General features: G+C 42.6%; 1 protein-coding gene across 7 annotated transcripts in view; it reads right to left on the bottom strand.

Moving 5' to 3' along the window:
- Window positions 1-16,053, bottom strand: part of LOC113586783 (protein unc-13 homolog B-like) — a 64,289-nt gene that overhangs the window by 36,112 nt on the left and 12,124 nt on the right. For 3 of the 7 annotated variants that reach the window (XM_081706875.1, XM_081706936.1, XM_081707285.1), the window contains exons 4-9: window positions 8,859-8,976; window positions 8,119-8,242; window positions 6,030-6,103; window positions 2,330-2,381; window positions 1,430-1,465; window positions 364-583 (exon numbers count right to left, since the gene is read on the bottom strand). In XM_081706875.1, coding sequence (XP_081563001.1) covers window positions 364-583; window positions 1,430-1,465; window positions 2,330-2,381; window positions 6,030-6,103; window positions 8,119-8,242; window positions 8,859-8,976 — 624 coding nt within the window. Of the gene's footprint in view, window positions 1-363; window positions 584-1,429; window positions 1,466-2,329; window positions 2,382-6,029; window positions 6,104-8,118; window positions 8,243-8,820; window positions 8,977-13,157; window positions 13,231-15,940 lie in introns of those variants that run through there. The other 4 variants (XM_081707060.1, XM_081706993.1, XM_081707027.1 and 1 more) reach the window with 4 other exon arrangements.

Raw genomic sequence — 16,053 nt, 5'->3', positions numbered from 1 at the left:
AAGAAAAAAAGAATACAAAGGAAAGAAATTATAAGGTGCAGATGAAACAAATCAAGACAAAACAAAAGTTAAAAAGATATTTAGTAAATAATGAAGTACATGTAAGCAGAGAAAAAAACTGATTGGAAAAAATACAGACAGAAAATGTCATCAAAACAGAAAATAGTAATTCTGTCCAAGTAGAACAAGTTTAAAGGACTATTTCAGCTAGTTATAAGCATTGCTGTGTGGTAGTTATCTGACTGAATAGTAAAAGCTTCACTATGTGACAATTGTGCCATTTAATTAACTATTAATTATGGTATTTAATTAACATTCAGTGTTTGTGTAGCGCTTGTGAATCTTATACAGGTATGATTTTACCTAGGTCCCATTCCTTCCCTGTAGTCAAGTCCATAGTTGTGTACGGAGTCTGTCGCGGAACCGCTAGATGCAGCTTGACGATGCAACCGACAGCCCATAGGGTACTGGTGTAATGAGGAATTGGGCTGGGCGGTCGTGTGGTACCGTGGAGGATGGGTGTTGGGCTCGCTGCGGTAGTCACTGTCTCTGTCGTCCACGGCGCTGTTGTGATCATTCAGAGCTGGAACCACATACATAAGCAAACCTCACCGACATGTAGCTAACAGCAAACACTGCAACACCACAGGACGTAAAATGCGCAAACACCAATCATAGCTGAATCTACTCAAATAAACACCACAGTAATAAACACCAGGTATAAATGATGAGCATGAGTACCAGACAAAAAGGAAACAATGAACAAAATTACACTTGTCATTTAGAAGCAGGTTCATTCTTGGTGAGGATGGACCACAATAGCTTTCCTATAATTATATCAGAATAATTAACATGTTAGGTTTTTAAGTAACGATGACAGATATTGCAGTCCTCTTTCTCTTCATCCAGCAAATCCAGTAAAAAATGGTAGAGTACCAAAAATGTTAACATGGGTAACAATGAAAGCTAACGTAGACCTGTTAGAATGCTAACATGGGTAACTATGAAAGCTAGCATAGTCCTGTTAGAATGCTAACATGGGTAACTATGAAAGCTAGCATAGTCCTGTTAGAATGCTAACTTTCAGGACTCTTTTGAAACATTTGATTATTGTTCATATAATGCTAAATATCATAATTCATCACTAGCATATTTTCATTTTGGGAAGCATTTTAAGAGCTAAAGTAGCCAAGTGACAGAAAAAGGCTGGCTATGCATTAAACAGAAGTAGACCTACATTAATAATGCAGTAAGGTAGGTGGCCAAAAAATCAAAGAGGAATGTTAAGAGAGTGAAAGGGAGTGTAAGAGTGTAAGAGTGTTCTTCTCAACACAAGCATTGTCAGCATGAGCAATAGTCACAGATAACATAGTAACAGACAGTGACCTTTGGTGAACTGACTAAAGAAGGAACATTGTGAACTACATACTCTGCTGCTCACTCCATCCAAAGAAAGTCCAGCTGCCTGAGCATGTAGAGACGTTGCAAAACACAAAAGAAAACCAAAAAAAAAAAAACAATAACAGACTTTTATACTCCAACACATCTACTGATTTTTTTCCATCACATTCACACAACCTCCCAGCACTGACCATAAGCAGTTTTGGAACATCCTTATCAAATGATAAGAACACTATTTCTTCGCAAAACATATAAACATAAAATATTCAATAAGTAACAGTCTAATTGAAAATACTTTATAGCACGAAAAAAAAGAAAAGAAAACATCTCTCAGATGTCTCAGAAATGTCCAAATTGGGCATGAAGGACAAATAATCTGCACATCTGATGTGAAACTAAAGTGAAGTCACAATACATATAGGAATATTTATGTGTCCGTGGCTTCAGGGCTAGAGGACAAGCAGCCATAGACTGCCCTCTTGTGGCTCACTAAAGAATTAATGAGGGTGGGAGGGTTGATATCTTCTGTAAAATAACCCCCCCCCCCCCAAAAAAAAAACTAAATAAATAAAAATAAAATAAATGATAAAAAATACACTGGTTATCAAATACATTTAAAAGGAAAATTATCTACTACAGCAGGCCAAACAGTAATCATTTCATGAAGCATAATGAAGATTATTACATAGTGATTATAAAGATTATTACGTAGTGATTATAAAGATTATTACATAGTGATTATAAAGATTATTATGTAGTGATTATGAAGACCATTAAATATTGACCATGTCATTCCCATCATGCATGCTGTCCAATATGTGGCTCATCCCTTTTGATATTGTCTTAATGTGAATGCAACAAGATTTAAACACCTTCACTGTTCTACAAACATATTATCTTAGATGTCAGGTAGTAAAGATGTACTCACAGCATTGAGAAGGAATGGAAGGCATTGTTTGTGCTTCATCTTGCAGTGGAGACTATGCAGAGAAAGAGAAATGTCAAACACGTGCAACCCACCTTCAAAACAAGCGTAGTACAGTGAAAAGAAAAGGAACATTTCTGTTTCTAGACTTCATAAAAGAAGGTTAACCAATCTTTACTGTGATATCTGGACTGTTATTGTGGCATTTGGACAGGACATATGTCCTCCCCAAAACTCCATATATGATACATCTCTGACTTGCCTGAGACACTCGTTGCAATAACTGAGAATCGTCCGCAGGGGGAGACAAAGTTCGGATCATTTCCTTCTTCAGCCAGACTTATTTTCGGGTTCCATATCAAAATTCCATGTTTTTAAAGAATGTACCACCACCACTGCATCTAATATAAATTCTCTGCACAAAACTTTATTTTTTAGCATTTTGTAATTCAAGTAACTATTCCTATTGTGTTTTATTTAAAATGCATATGTAAAAATGTTAATATTTATCAACTCTTCATGCCCACAGACACAATTACTCAAAAGCTTTACTTAAGTACAATATTGACTACCAGGCAAAAGTTTTTGAATACCCCATTTTTCTTGTTTTCACAAGCAGCTCAAGTACTGTGAATAACCTGAATAGGTAAGCAGTAAGCTGTCAGAGGTTGTACAAAAAACAATAAACTGAAAACAAAGAATATGTACATATTCCGAGCTATAAGATATGCCCCTTCCAGGGAATAAATCATTTGTTAACAACCTACAGCTGTTCTTTGGGGATGTAAGTAAATTAGCTAAGCTTTGAAAACTGATGCAAATAATTGCTACAGGTGCCCCAACTATTGTTGATTAACATACAAACCATTTATCTGTATAAAAGCAGACAGTTGCTACACCCTCTAGGACAGATTCTGGATAACACTGAACTTCAGGACATAGCATATTGCTTCTGTAATGCAAGAAACATCTAATCAACAATAGAATACTATTATAACCCTTATCGAATATAGAGATATTGTAAAGAACGCCAGGGTGTCATTGAATAGTTTCCTTACACCATCAAAAGGCACTTGAAAACTGAAGGAACCTTTGACAGGAAGAGGCCTGGCTGACCACAACAGAATCAGTTGTCCACAGCTTGAATGATGCTTGCAGGACAATGTCCCCAAGCTCGGCTACACACCGGTGGATGTAAGCACGTCTCACTTTCAGATGTGAGACAAGACTTCAAGCTGTAGTTTTGACAGGTCAAGTGCCATTGGAATACGGAACAACAGAAGGGCTGACGCACCGGTTTCAGTTCGCCACGCAGAGTTTTTGTACACTGTGGGATAGGTGATAGGAGGGTTCCTTGGTGTGTTAAAAACACAGTGCCTTGCAATGTCCTTTGTTCTATGGCTATTTGGTTAGGGGTCCAAATAGATAATTACCCAAAACATACTTCTGGTCTGTCAGAAGACAAGAAGGAGAGAGTGGTGTCAAGTCTAGGAAACCATAGCAGATGAGTGAGCTGGTTTGCAGGCCTGATTAAGAGCTGCACCGTACTAAACACCCTGCATGGTGTTTAGCTCAAGAACGCAAGCTCAGACACCACCAAAGCAGATGAGCTCAGGCTAAGTGTCACTACACAGCAAGTACAAAGGGCTGCCGAGGTTTGATTTTTACAGGGACGAGGCCGAATCACAACACATGCTGGACCTCAGATCGTGTGTATACGAAGATACTAGCATTGGTCAGACTGCTTCTGCAGTAATACATTCTTTCTAATTGATCCTCTGAGTGTATTTTACCTTCTGTAGTTATAAGAACAGCATAAGATCATGTAGCCATTGTGCTGCTGTGGATGGACTAGGCCATTTCCCATTTAAAAGGATCTGACTGCATGCTAACAACGACGTGAAAGCAATTATCCTTTCATGCGAATGGGTAAGGCTGTCCCCTTGCTTTCTGTCCGTTATTTTCATGCGTATGGTTTACACTCCATTGTCAGGCTTCAAATTTCAGAGATAGTATAAAATATATTGGAGCAGTAGCCTGGAAATGTAAGGGGCAACCAAAACACATGAGCCAAGTCCACCATATTTACGTGACATCTTAATTTCTCAGCACTGGGATAGATTAGACATATACAGTGGTGAAGCTTAAATTGTGTTAGACACGTTCAGACACAGGAAGTGCTATCGTTTACTCTCTGCGAGGCTCAGTGCCGTACATCCTCAGAAAGATCTCTGTCCAACTCTCTTTCTCAGTTAACATGAAACCTAATCAGCAGCAGTGCATCTTATAGACATGGCTGAAGAGTGGGCATCTGAAGTGAATCCTTTGGAACCTAAAAGACAAAACCCTAAAAGAGAGTCCTAAAGATCATCTACTGAGCTCTTCTCTGAGAGGTCAGGGAATGTTGTGCTGTGACTTCAAGCAAAGTGCCAAGTTTGAAAGTATAGCCATAAGTCTGACTGAAGAAAACTATAGTTAGCACACAAGTCGAAGTTAACAAAGATCCCATCTATATATAAATCCCTAAATTTAAATATTCCTTTTTCCTAAGGGTTTCCTAAAGCTGGAAAAAAGTTGCTGTTGTTGCAAATCGTTCGTTGGGTAAAAAGCCTTTTTTTCGTTTAAAGTGTTGTCGAAACTGGGTCCAAATGTTAAGAGTGGATACAACCACGGGATGAGTGTGCACAGTCTTGAGGGACAGCAAAAATCTTGCCAAGGCATATAAAGACGTCTTGGAAAATCTGGATTCTACTTCATACCAGTCACTATCTGGGGTCTGGATCCAAGAAGAGATTTTTGCAATCCAGATTAGGTAGCACCAACTATAAAATTGGGTAGCGCCAAATCACTTGTTTCATTACTTTGAAGGAGGCGTCTACGGGTTCTAGGCAGCTTTCATCCCGAATTAATCTTATAATTAACATGTCAGCCTGCTTTAAAAAGATCCAGATGAATAGTGAGGTTCTGTAGCAGAGCGAAAGCCTTGGTAGCACCTTCATTTTGACGCAGATCACACTGCTGGATAAAGCTGAATGCAGGATACTCCAGTTATTAGGGTCAAATGTGAGTTTGGCTAAGAAAGGTGCAAAGTTCTTTACACAGAGCTCCTCGAACGTATGTGCCTGGCATTTTCATATATAAACAGACTGATATTCAGTAAATTATACCTGGGAACATCAGAACTACTGAAAAGTGGCAAATGAAGTAGTGTCGCTTTATAGAAACTGATATTAATTTATTTTATGAGCATGAAAGTTTTGCTTTATTTAATAAATATTTTTACTCTTAAAAATATTAAGTGCATAACTATTTATGCAATTAAAGTGCATAAATAATCAATTAAATTAAGAAAATTGGAGGTGTTGGAATAATTTTTTTCTATTGCACATTTATGCAGACCTATACAGCAACTGTGTCTGCACTTAGAAATGCTGAATTTTGGTTCAAGAGTTTTGTTCCAACTCAGACACACCACACCTGAACCAGCTAAAGCAACAACCCAGACACACCACACCTGAACCAGCTAAAGTAATAACCCAGATGGACCACACCTGAGCCAGCTTCACTATTCTCAGTTTGGTAGGAGTAGGTGTGCTAGATTGGGCGGGGGGGGTTTGACCCTGCAGGTAGGAAGATGTCCAGGAGTAGGGTTAGTGATCTGATGACCTGGAGGCTCAGTGAGTTGGAGCATGCTCAGTTTTACCTCATCATGTTCCCTGATGGCGTTGATGTGTTCAAGCTTTCTGGTCCAGTACTGTGCCTCCTCTTCTGGGATGTCTGCACACAAGACAGAAATATGGTGGCCTGGGGGGGGCGCCACCAGAGTCCCCTCCCCCAGCATCTACGTCCCACCCCTTCTTCTCGTCCTGTCACTCCTGTCTCTACAGCCTTCACTCTTCAAGATCTAAACTATGGAATGGGCTGCCTAAGATTTCTGCAGAAATGCCTTGTACACACCAGATGTTTTGAAGTGGGAACCTAGCCAGGAACCTAGAGCCTCTGGATGATTCTGGAATGTTCTGATCTGGTGATCGTATGACCAAAGATTAGTCAGTGTGACATGACTATATGTTGTTACATGTTATCACCACAGTCAGAATTGTTTCACTTTCCTGATCCAGTTGTTAACCACATAGATTTACACTCGGTAGTCAAAAGCATCTCCAGTTGGTCACTTTGAAATCCAAATGCTATATGATCAGCTCAAATACAACAGCTAACTGACTGTTTGTCCTGATTGTCCAGTTTGTCCTGTTTTCTCGAGTGTTCCTGTTATGCAAAAGATGCCACTGCCTCGAAAACAGAAACTTTGCATGGCGCCATGGAATTCTATAAACTCAGAGGAAAGCACCGGCCTATAGGAGGCGTTCTTAACATTTTATAAGGTTATAAATGCACTTGTGGCGGTATGTCCCCCCCGCTTCCCATAATATGACCACAGTCCAATAAGATTGCACAGATGAGAGTTCTCTGGGTGTTCCGATTAATCAGAGAACTTGCATTATTCACCAAATGTAAATACATTTGTACCAAATGCAATTTTCGCAGAGCTGTTTAACCACGTCACAGCCAGGATTCACCAGTGCATTTTTAATAGACTGCCCAGCAGGTAGCAATTTCAGTATCTCGCAATACAATCTGAAGGACAATCTGAACTACACTACAGTCTCCCCTCCCCACACAAACACACAAACACACACACACACACACACACACACAAACACAAGGCCCCACCCCTAGCCTGTTTGATAAAGCCCCACCCACAGCCATACCCCTTTACACCTGTCTGATGAGGCCCCACCCCCAGCCACATCCCTTTACACCTGTCTAATGAGGCCCCACCCCCAGCCACGCCCTCTGCTCTGAACAGTGCGGTTAGGCCAATGACCTGAGAACGTACTGCTATTCCTGGAGATTTAATGATGCATAAACACTCACCACATGTCATATAAATCAAAATTCTCCTTATTACTGGAATAACTGGAAGATGGCCATCTACATTAACACCATTAACACCATCTGGGGCAACATCACCAACAATGTTCCACTGCCCTCCGGCACCCCACAGTCTGGTGCCATTTAGTGGTCCTCTGAGGTCTTGCGTGGACCTGGGTGGCTGACGAGAACAGTTGATTTTTAATGAGAAGACACAAGAACAGAAAGGTTTTTCATTTAACCCTACTTTCAACGTTGTTCATGGATCTCTGGTCCTTTGTAGACAGTGAGGGCTACCAAGCTGAATGGTCTACTGGAAGTGAAAGTCAACTAGTATTGTTAGCTCAGTCTTTACTGGGAATTAATTCTCAGATCTTTCTCCCTTTCATCTCATCTCTTTCTCGTGGCTTCTCTTAGCTGAATACTGTGCTCAGTATACTTAGCTCAATACTTTGCTCGCCGTCATGGAATTCTTTAAACTCAGAGGAAGGCACCAGCCCAGAGCAGTTAATCTTAATGAGAAAACGACTGGTTAAACTAATTAACACAGCGGTGACCCTGGTCACGTCTGTAGCAGATGCCACTATTGTCCACAGATCAGTCTGGGCACAGAAATGTCTAATAAGTGTTGAGTTTCTTCTGGGAACCAACCACGTGAATCCTCCTTGATTAGCCCTTTCTCAGTAACGGATCACGCGTGTTGTGATGTGCGGTGTTGGGTCGGGGTTTGGTTGTTGAATGTGTCTTGGAATAATGGATGTATTTCCACAACCTGGTGTAAGCGGGGACTTTTTGTTCTCTAGTGAAGCAGTTTGGCTGTGGCAGGAGAGAGAGAGAGAGAGAGAGAGAGGCCCTACCGAAGGGGAGCTCAAAGCGCGTGTCCAGCAGCACCTGGTGAGGAGTCGGGTTTTTGGTACCGCAAATCTCGTCAGCCTTCATCAGCACCTCTGAGTCCAGCGAGATCCACTCCCCACAACCCTCCTGCAGGCAGTGAGAGAGGAGGGCAGGTGGTTACAAATACAGAAAGAGATGGAAGAGATGGACCAAGAAGGAAGAGGAAGAGAACGACAATAAAAAGAGAGACAGGAGACAGAGTCAGAGGGGACGAGGTCTCCTCGGAGACAGAGTCAGAGGGGGCGAGGTCTCCTCGGAGACAGAGTCAGAGGGGGCGAGGTCTCCTCGGAGACAGAGTCAGAGAGGGAGAGGTCTCCTCAGAGACAGAATCAGAGGGGGCGAGGTCTCCTCAGAGAAAGAGGACATCTAACATCAGAGAATAAATGGAATTGCATTTAAGGTGCATTATTAATGACAAAGCTGCATTATTAGACGTTACACATAATAACTTGTATTATTAATGAAAACGTTAACATTAAGTGCACTTTAAGTTAAAAAAAACATCAATTTGCCTAGTGCAGTACACACTCAAATGCAGACACACATTACATTCCTCTAATGTATGCTGTACTAGATATTAAATACATGCAAGAATGTAATCTTCATAGAAACACAGGGGAAATGAAAAAACCTCTGTGTTAGATGGAAGCACAGCATATTCTAACCTTCACTGATTAGCTGGGAGTGTGACTGGTGTTCTTACTTCATCTGATTGGCAGACAGTGTGGAGAGGGATCCAGGCTGTTCCCACCAGGGTGTCCCAGATGAGGCCTTTATTCCACAGCTCCACCACCAGACCCAGATCCAATCGGTTGATCTCGCTGAGGGGAGAAAAAAAGAGGGATCCGACTGGTTAATTTCACTGAGAAGCATAACAGATCCACCAGGTTCAAATCTCACTGAAGAACAAACCCCAAATGCTCCGCGTTTAATTGTGAAGTCACTATGGGATCTCCAACATTGAAACTCCTTTTATGTTTCAGCTCATCCAGAACACATGAAAATGTTGACCAAAACTGTAACTCTCCGCTAGTAATTTCATTTCAAACTAGCCCCATGGATCCAAGGCCAAGCTAGCGCCTGCAGTCACCACCAGCAGGTTTCCTTCTAACTCCTAACTCCAGAACCAAAGTCAAACTCGGAACAACTTTCCAGAAACCAGCGTCAAACTCAGCAGGACGCTCCAGAACCAACAGCAAACTCAATACAACACTCCAGAACTGATTTCAACGTCAGTACTACGGTCCAGAACCAACAACAAACGCAGTACAGCAGCAAAGGGAAAAAGAAGAACGCAGAGGAGACGGTAACCTGAAAAGCAGACAAAACACACCACACGCTTTTGTTAAAACACAAAGAAAGGCGGGCGGAATAGAGTGACATCCTTTTTGGTCCACAGGCCTGAGGTAATTACAGGTTAGCTGAGCGTCTTATAGAGCAGCCAATCCACCAATCCGAGCATCAACCCTGCACTTGCATGTTCATTATTACTACCTCATCTGCATATTCATGCTTCTCTTTAAATCTCATCTGCATATTCATGCTTCTCTTTAAATCTCATCTGCATATTCATGTTTCCCCGCTTTCTTTGCCACTCAGAAAGGTGCGTGAGTTTTTAAACAGCTCCACAGTGCCAGCGGCCACCTGGGATTGATGCCTTCAGCTTTTAAATACACAGCAGTGACACAAAGGCAAAAACTGATTGAACCGTCTGTAGCATTAGCGGAGATGAGAAGCTGCCTATAGCATATGCGGAGATGAGAAGGCTACACCGGGTGAGTAAAATAAGGGGGCAGATACTGTACAACTGAAGTGTAATAGTTGGATGATGAAATATTTCGGGAAATGAAATTTAATTTCAAATCACTTCAGCAAAAAAAGCCAAAGAAGGAACAGTGGTTTGTGAGTTACTAACAATCTTGGTCTGAAGAGGATTATAGGACAGGCTCAGGGATAACCGGCCTATAGGGGGCGTTCTTAACATTTTATAAGGTTATAAATGCACTTGTGGCGGTGTGTCCCCCCCGCTTCCCATAATATGACCACAGTCCAATAAGATTGCACAGATGAGAGTGTTCCGATTAATCAGGGAACTTGCATTATTCACCAAATGTAAATACATTTGTACCAAATGCAATTTTCGCAGAGCTGTTTAACCACATCACAGCCAGGATTCACCAGTGCATTTTTAATAGACTGCCCAGCAGGTAGCAATTTCAGTATCTCGCAATACAATCTGAAGGACAATCTGAACTACACTACAGTCTCCCCTCCCCACACAAACACAAGGCCCCACCCCTAGCCTGTTTGATAAGGCCCCACCCCCAGCCACACCCCTTTACACCTGTCTGATGAGGCCCCACCCCCAGCCACACCCCTTTACACCTGTCTGATGAGGCCCCACCCCCAGCCACACCCTGTGCTCTGGACAGTGCAGTTAGGCCAATGACCATACTGCTATTCCTGGAGATTTAATGATGCATAACACTCACCACATGTCATATAAATCAAAATTCTCCTTATTACTGGAATAACTGGAAGATGGCCATCTACATTAACACCATTAACACCATCTGGGCCAACATCACCAACAATGTTCCACTGTCCCCTGGCACGCCACAGTCTGGCGTGGTCTTGCATGGACCTGGGTGGCTGACGAGAACAGTTGATTTTTAATGAGAAGACACAGGAACAGAAAGGTTTTTCATTTAACCGTACTTTCTACATTGTTCGTGGATCTCTGGTCCTTTGTAGACAGTGAGGGCTACCAAGCTGAATGGTCTACTGGAAGTGAAAGTCAACTAGTATTGTTAGCTCATTCTTTACTGGGAATTAATTCTCAGATCTTTCTCACTTTCATCTCATCTCTTTCTCTTTGCTTCTCATAGCTGAATACTGTGCTTCTTTATGGAAATGGAGCACATTTTATTAGGAGTTTTCCCTGCATTTTCCTCTACATCCTACATGTTTTTACTTCTCTGTGTGTGTGTGTGTGTGTATGTGCGCACACATGCAAACAAACACCAGGACCTTGTTTCTAAGGCCTTCCCCAGCTAAGGTTCAGCCAGTAACTTCATGTGAGGTGACGCATTGTTACAATAACTCATACAGGTCCAGCAGGACATAGACACTGGAAAAGACGTTTCAGTACTAACTGGATGAGGAATAAAAACCAGTTGACAAAATACGTATTTGAATATCCAGGTGTTAAAATACATACTCTAATTGAAGAAAATTGAAGCACGGACCACAAACACCCATCAATTATTAATTGTACTGATAATTAATAATAATACACTGAATGGTCACTTTATTAGAGACACCTGCCCTTTCATGATTTGAGAAGTTCCCTGTATGGAAATTAAATGTGATCCCAGAGTGTAGCAATAAAATCAGGTGAGGAAGTTTTCTGTGGATAGGTTTTGGTGTGAATGCACATTAGAATCGGAGAACTGATCTGTGCGACCGGGAATGAGCCGTGGTCATCGGTGCTAGACCAGACAGGGCTGGTATGTCACAAACTGCAAACCTTTTGCTGCTTTCTCGTGCAGCAGTGTTGAGAGTGAATGGCATGATCCAGAAGGAACACCCAGACAAGTGATGAGTCCTTCCTGTCAGGTGTCAGCACTTCCTATCAGGTGTCAACAGTCAGGCGGAGGTGGAGTAATGGTATGGGGAATTTTTTTTGGCCTACCCTGCGTCCACTGATACCTGTGGATGGACGTTTGGACGGGAGGGTTTACCTAAGCATCATCATGGCAGCTCTTTACTGTATAGCAAAAGGACACTTTCAGCAGGACAACACACATTACCACAGGGCAATAAAGTCCTGGATTGGTTCCAGGACCTTAACAGCGAGTTTTCCCCGTTTCCCTGGCCTTCACAGTCCCCAGATCTTAATCCTGTAGAGCATCTCAGAGACAAGGTAGAATGGGCTGTTCAGAGCACGTCGGTACCACCATCTAATCTGCTGTGACTGCGAGAAGTTGTCCAGGTCACATGGGCCAAGAGTCCTGGAGAACAGATTCACCACCTAGTGGAACCTGTGCCAGTGGAACCTGAGGAGTTCCAACACCTCCTTGAAGTGGCCTTCAGTGCATATTCTGTTATTAGTTTCATGGGGTTTTTTTTAGTAGGAAAAAGCATCTGAAATGTTAATGCGTTCCACAGAATTCTCAAGCTTTATAACAGGCACTGCTGTGAAGGTGTGGTCAGGCGCCTGGGGAATCCATCGCAGAAAGGAAATGGTGAGCAGGCAGGCATTACTGCTTCTACAGGGAAGACATTAATGCTACACTTCCAAGAAGGTCTGGATGAGGAGGAACACAGTAGTAGACTTGGGGGAGGAGAGCCACCTGAGTCACAGATCCTCTAAATGCCATGCATTTAGAGGCAGCTGAAAAAAGGACAATACCAAATCAAAACTTTAGAATGATGTAAACCTGAGAAGCCTCTGCATGGATTTGTATGTGTGTATGTGTGTGTGTGTGTGTGTGTGTGTGTGTGTGTGAGATATTTCTAAATTAATTTGCCGCCCAGGTTCTCCAATCTAAATATGATATATTCATTCTAGTTGTCACGGTTCGCTGTACATGTTTAGATTGTGCTCCTGGTGATGGATCAGTGTGGTGGGGGGTGGTGGGGATGTGCCAGTATGACCAGACCTGCTAACGTAACACACCAGTGTCGCACCTAAGTACTCATTCATGACAGCTGATCTCTCCTCCCAGCGCCTCTGCAACACAGCTGATCTCTCCTCCCCAGCCCCTCTGCAACACAGCTGATCTCTCCTCCAGTGTGTCTCCATCATAGCCATAAAGCTTACAGAGTTTGGAAATATTAAAGAATCACAAAGTATGCAGTGCTGACAAAGTATGCAGCATATAGTTCGGAGTAAAATGCCGCAACCGGAAGAAAAACAAAGGATCAAAGGATCATGAATAAAGAGGTTTTAACATACTAGACTGAATAAAGCATGTGTGCGTGTGCATATGCATCTTACATTCCATCTTTGTCGCTCAATATCCTCTCTCAGAGACGCTACTTCTCCCTCTCTCTCCAATCTCTGTAGCATTTAACCTGACAAAGAGTGGGCCGGGAAATAGTGGGATTATAATCTAGGCAAAGAGGATCTACCTCTTCACGCGCGCACAAAATACACGCATGCACGCCCTCTAATCTTATACACTGGCCTGAGGCGCTTAACACCATGTAATGCGTCAGGTTCCGCTACACTCTTTGTGAGCGCAGAGCGTCTAGTGTGGCAGAAAGCTGTGTCATGGTCCGGTCGTACACGTCAGCTCCGTGCCCTAATCAAGGAGTGTTGGTGAAAACGGGCCACTGGTCTGAGATGGACCCAGTAGCAGCAGTGTCCATACTCAGGGATGTGTGTGTGTGTGTGTGTGTGTGTGTGTGAGAGAGATGGAGAATGTCAACGTGGTAGAGAGGCCAGTATAAATGAGAACTCCACTCTGAACAAACACACACCCACATCCTGACATGGGGTACAAACCAACATCACTTTCTAATTCTAATTTTGGCTGAAAACCACAGAGGAAGACCCTTCGCACTGCTATTTCTAAAGCTCGATTTTTGAAGAACCCTTCCTTCCAGAGCTAACACCGTCTACACAACGACCTCTCACTCCACTGTGGAAGCGCCGAGAGCTCCACCTAACGCTTACCTAATGAGGTCAATGGGGTTGATGAGATTAAAACCCACCCAAGAGCATGAAAGACTAAAAGTCCATTTTTAAAACCCGTCTTGAGAGCAGACGAATGTCTAATTCTTGGAAGGGATCTTTAATCTACAGGATGCCTAAGAAGGACCGTATTCCATATTCTCAACCTGGAGATTGAATTTTCTTTTACCGACAATATATCAAGCGGTCATGAAGTCTCTTGTCTTTTGCTTTCTTCTGTGATTGGTGGATATATGGAACAGCAGGGGTGAGGGTGTGCTTCGTTTGTCTTAAAATGGGAACGGATGATCTCAAACACTTTCACTGTCTAGATTTCCACAAATCTAGAAGGCTTCAGCAGAATGCCAGGGGTTTTTGAGGAGACATGACTACCTCGGGTATACACAGATCTGCTTAACCATGTCTATCATGTCTATCAGGAGCTATTTACTCAGCACGTCTGTAGAGCACAGGTTACACACCCAGTACCTCTGCTATCAGTGCTATTCAGTATTAAATAAAATCGCCCCAATAAAAAAAATCTCTCCAAACCCTGGCCATGCAGATAAATCAATCCATCCAACTCTATTTATCTATCTAGAGTTCCTAGTGGATTTAAAAAAAAACAAAAAAAACAAGTGGAGAACATATCTGCATTTGTCCTCTGCCTCTCCTCATGAACTGGAGTGCATTAGATAGGTAGCCCTGGCAAAATTTCTTCACGTTTCTGCAAATGTTCATATTCTGTGGAATGTTCTCCTGAACAACCTTTAGGGCTTTAGAGATCCTGGCACTTAAGTGGGTTTCCACACAGTTATGAAACCTGGTGAACATGCTCAATAGTGACAGTAATGATGTTAGAGAGATGGCCACAGCATTGCTTCTACCAGAGCTTCACTTCAGTTCCTCTACACCAAAGCTTCACTTCAGTCCCCCTGCACCAGAGCTTCACTTTACCACCTTACACCAGAGCTGGATCCAACACACCACACAACCAGGTCCCTGCTTTCACAATCTCTATAACTGGACAGGAGTGGACAGCAGACATGAGTGGACTGTGCTGGATTCTGCTGTAAAAGTCAGAAGCATAAATGTGAATGAAGGTCAAAAGGTCAAGGACCTAAAAATACCCAATCCATCACCTCACTAGTACTCCAGTGGCAGCATCAGAACCTGCACACAGGCTACACAGGGGTTCCACCTGCCATTTGCCAATCATCCAGCATCACGTACACTGTACCAAAACACATGGTCTTTTTTTTTTTTTAGCTCTCTGGGTAGTATCCCAACTGTCCTTCCTCCTCCTTTTTACATCATGAGCATAGCCAGAGAATCGAATCCAGTGCCTTATATACTGAACGGCTGGCACATTTACACGGGACTGTATGTTTCCCGGCATAATGGGATTGATGACATAGCAGTTCTAAATAAAAACGTGTTGTCTTGTCTTCCCTCATTACCTTTAGTGTACATCACTTGTTTTTTTTTATGAAGATTTTATTCTTCATATTCAGCTAGTAGGTCTGATGTTATAAATATTAATGAGGAGCAAAAGATGTCTTTCTGATAGAAGAACGTTATTCTTTCACTTCCTGCATGGAGGACGTCTATTTAACCAAGGTTTTGAAATATCAATTACTCACGCAGTTAATCAGTAACCTCAAATATAGGTTCAATGGTCTTATGTATACAGCTTGGTTACTAGGGATCTTTATATCTTTGGCTTTTCCAAAAATGAAAGCAATATTGTTTAGTCTCAACAATAATTGGACATTTTTACATCTGGATTAAGGGATGTTTCATGTGCCTCATCCACCCTCACCCTCAGCACTGGAACTCCTCAGGTTGTGTCCTAAGCCCCCTGCTCTACTCACCGTACACCTACAACTGCACAGCCACTTCCAGCTCCACCATCATTGTCAAGTTTGCTGACGACACCGTTGTCATGGGCCTGATCTCGGACAACGATAAGAGGGCCTACCTGGAGGAGATTAAACACCTGGAAAACTGGTGCCAGGCAAATAAAAATAATCTCCTCCTAAACGTCAGTAAAACAAAGGAGCTGATCGTGGATTGCAGCAAGAAGCAGGAGCAGCACTACCAACCTGTGAGGATCAGTGGAACCACGGTGGAGAGAGTAGATAGCTTCAGGTAGCTTGGTGTTCACATCTCGCAGGACCTGTCCTGGTCCCGCCATACCAACTCCTTGGCAAAGAAG

Source organism: Electrophorus electricus, chromosome 1 (genome assembly GCF_041902795.1).
Source record: "Electrophorus electricus isolate QZ-2024a chromosome 1, ASM4190279v1, whole genome shotgun sequence".
NCBI classification, from domain to species: Eukaryota; Metazoa; Chordata; class Actinopteri; order Gymnotiformes; family Gymnotidae; genus Electrophorus; species Electrophorus electricus.
This window is presented reverse-complemented; position numbering and strand designations above follow the sequence as displayed.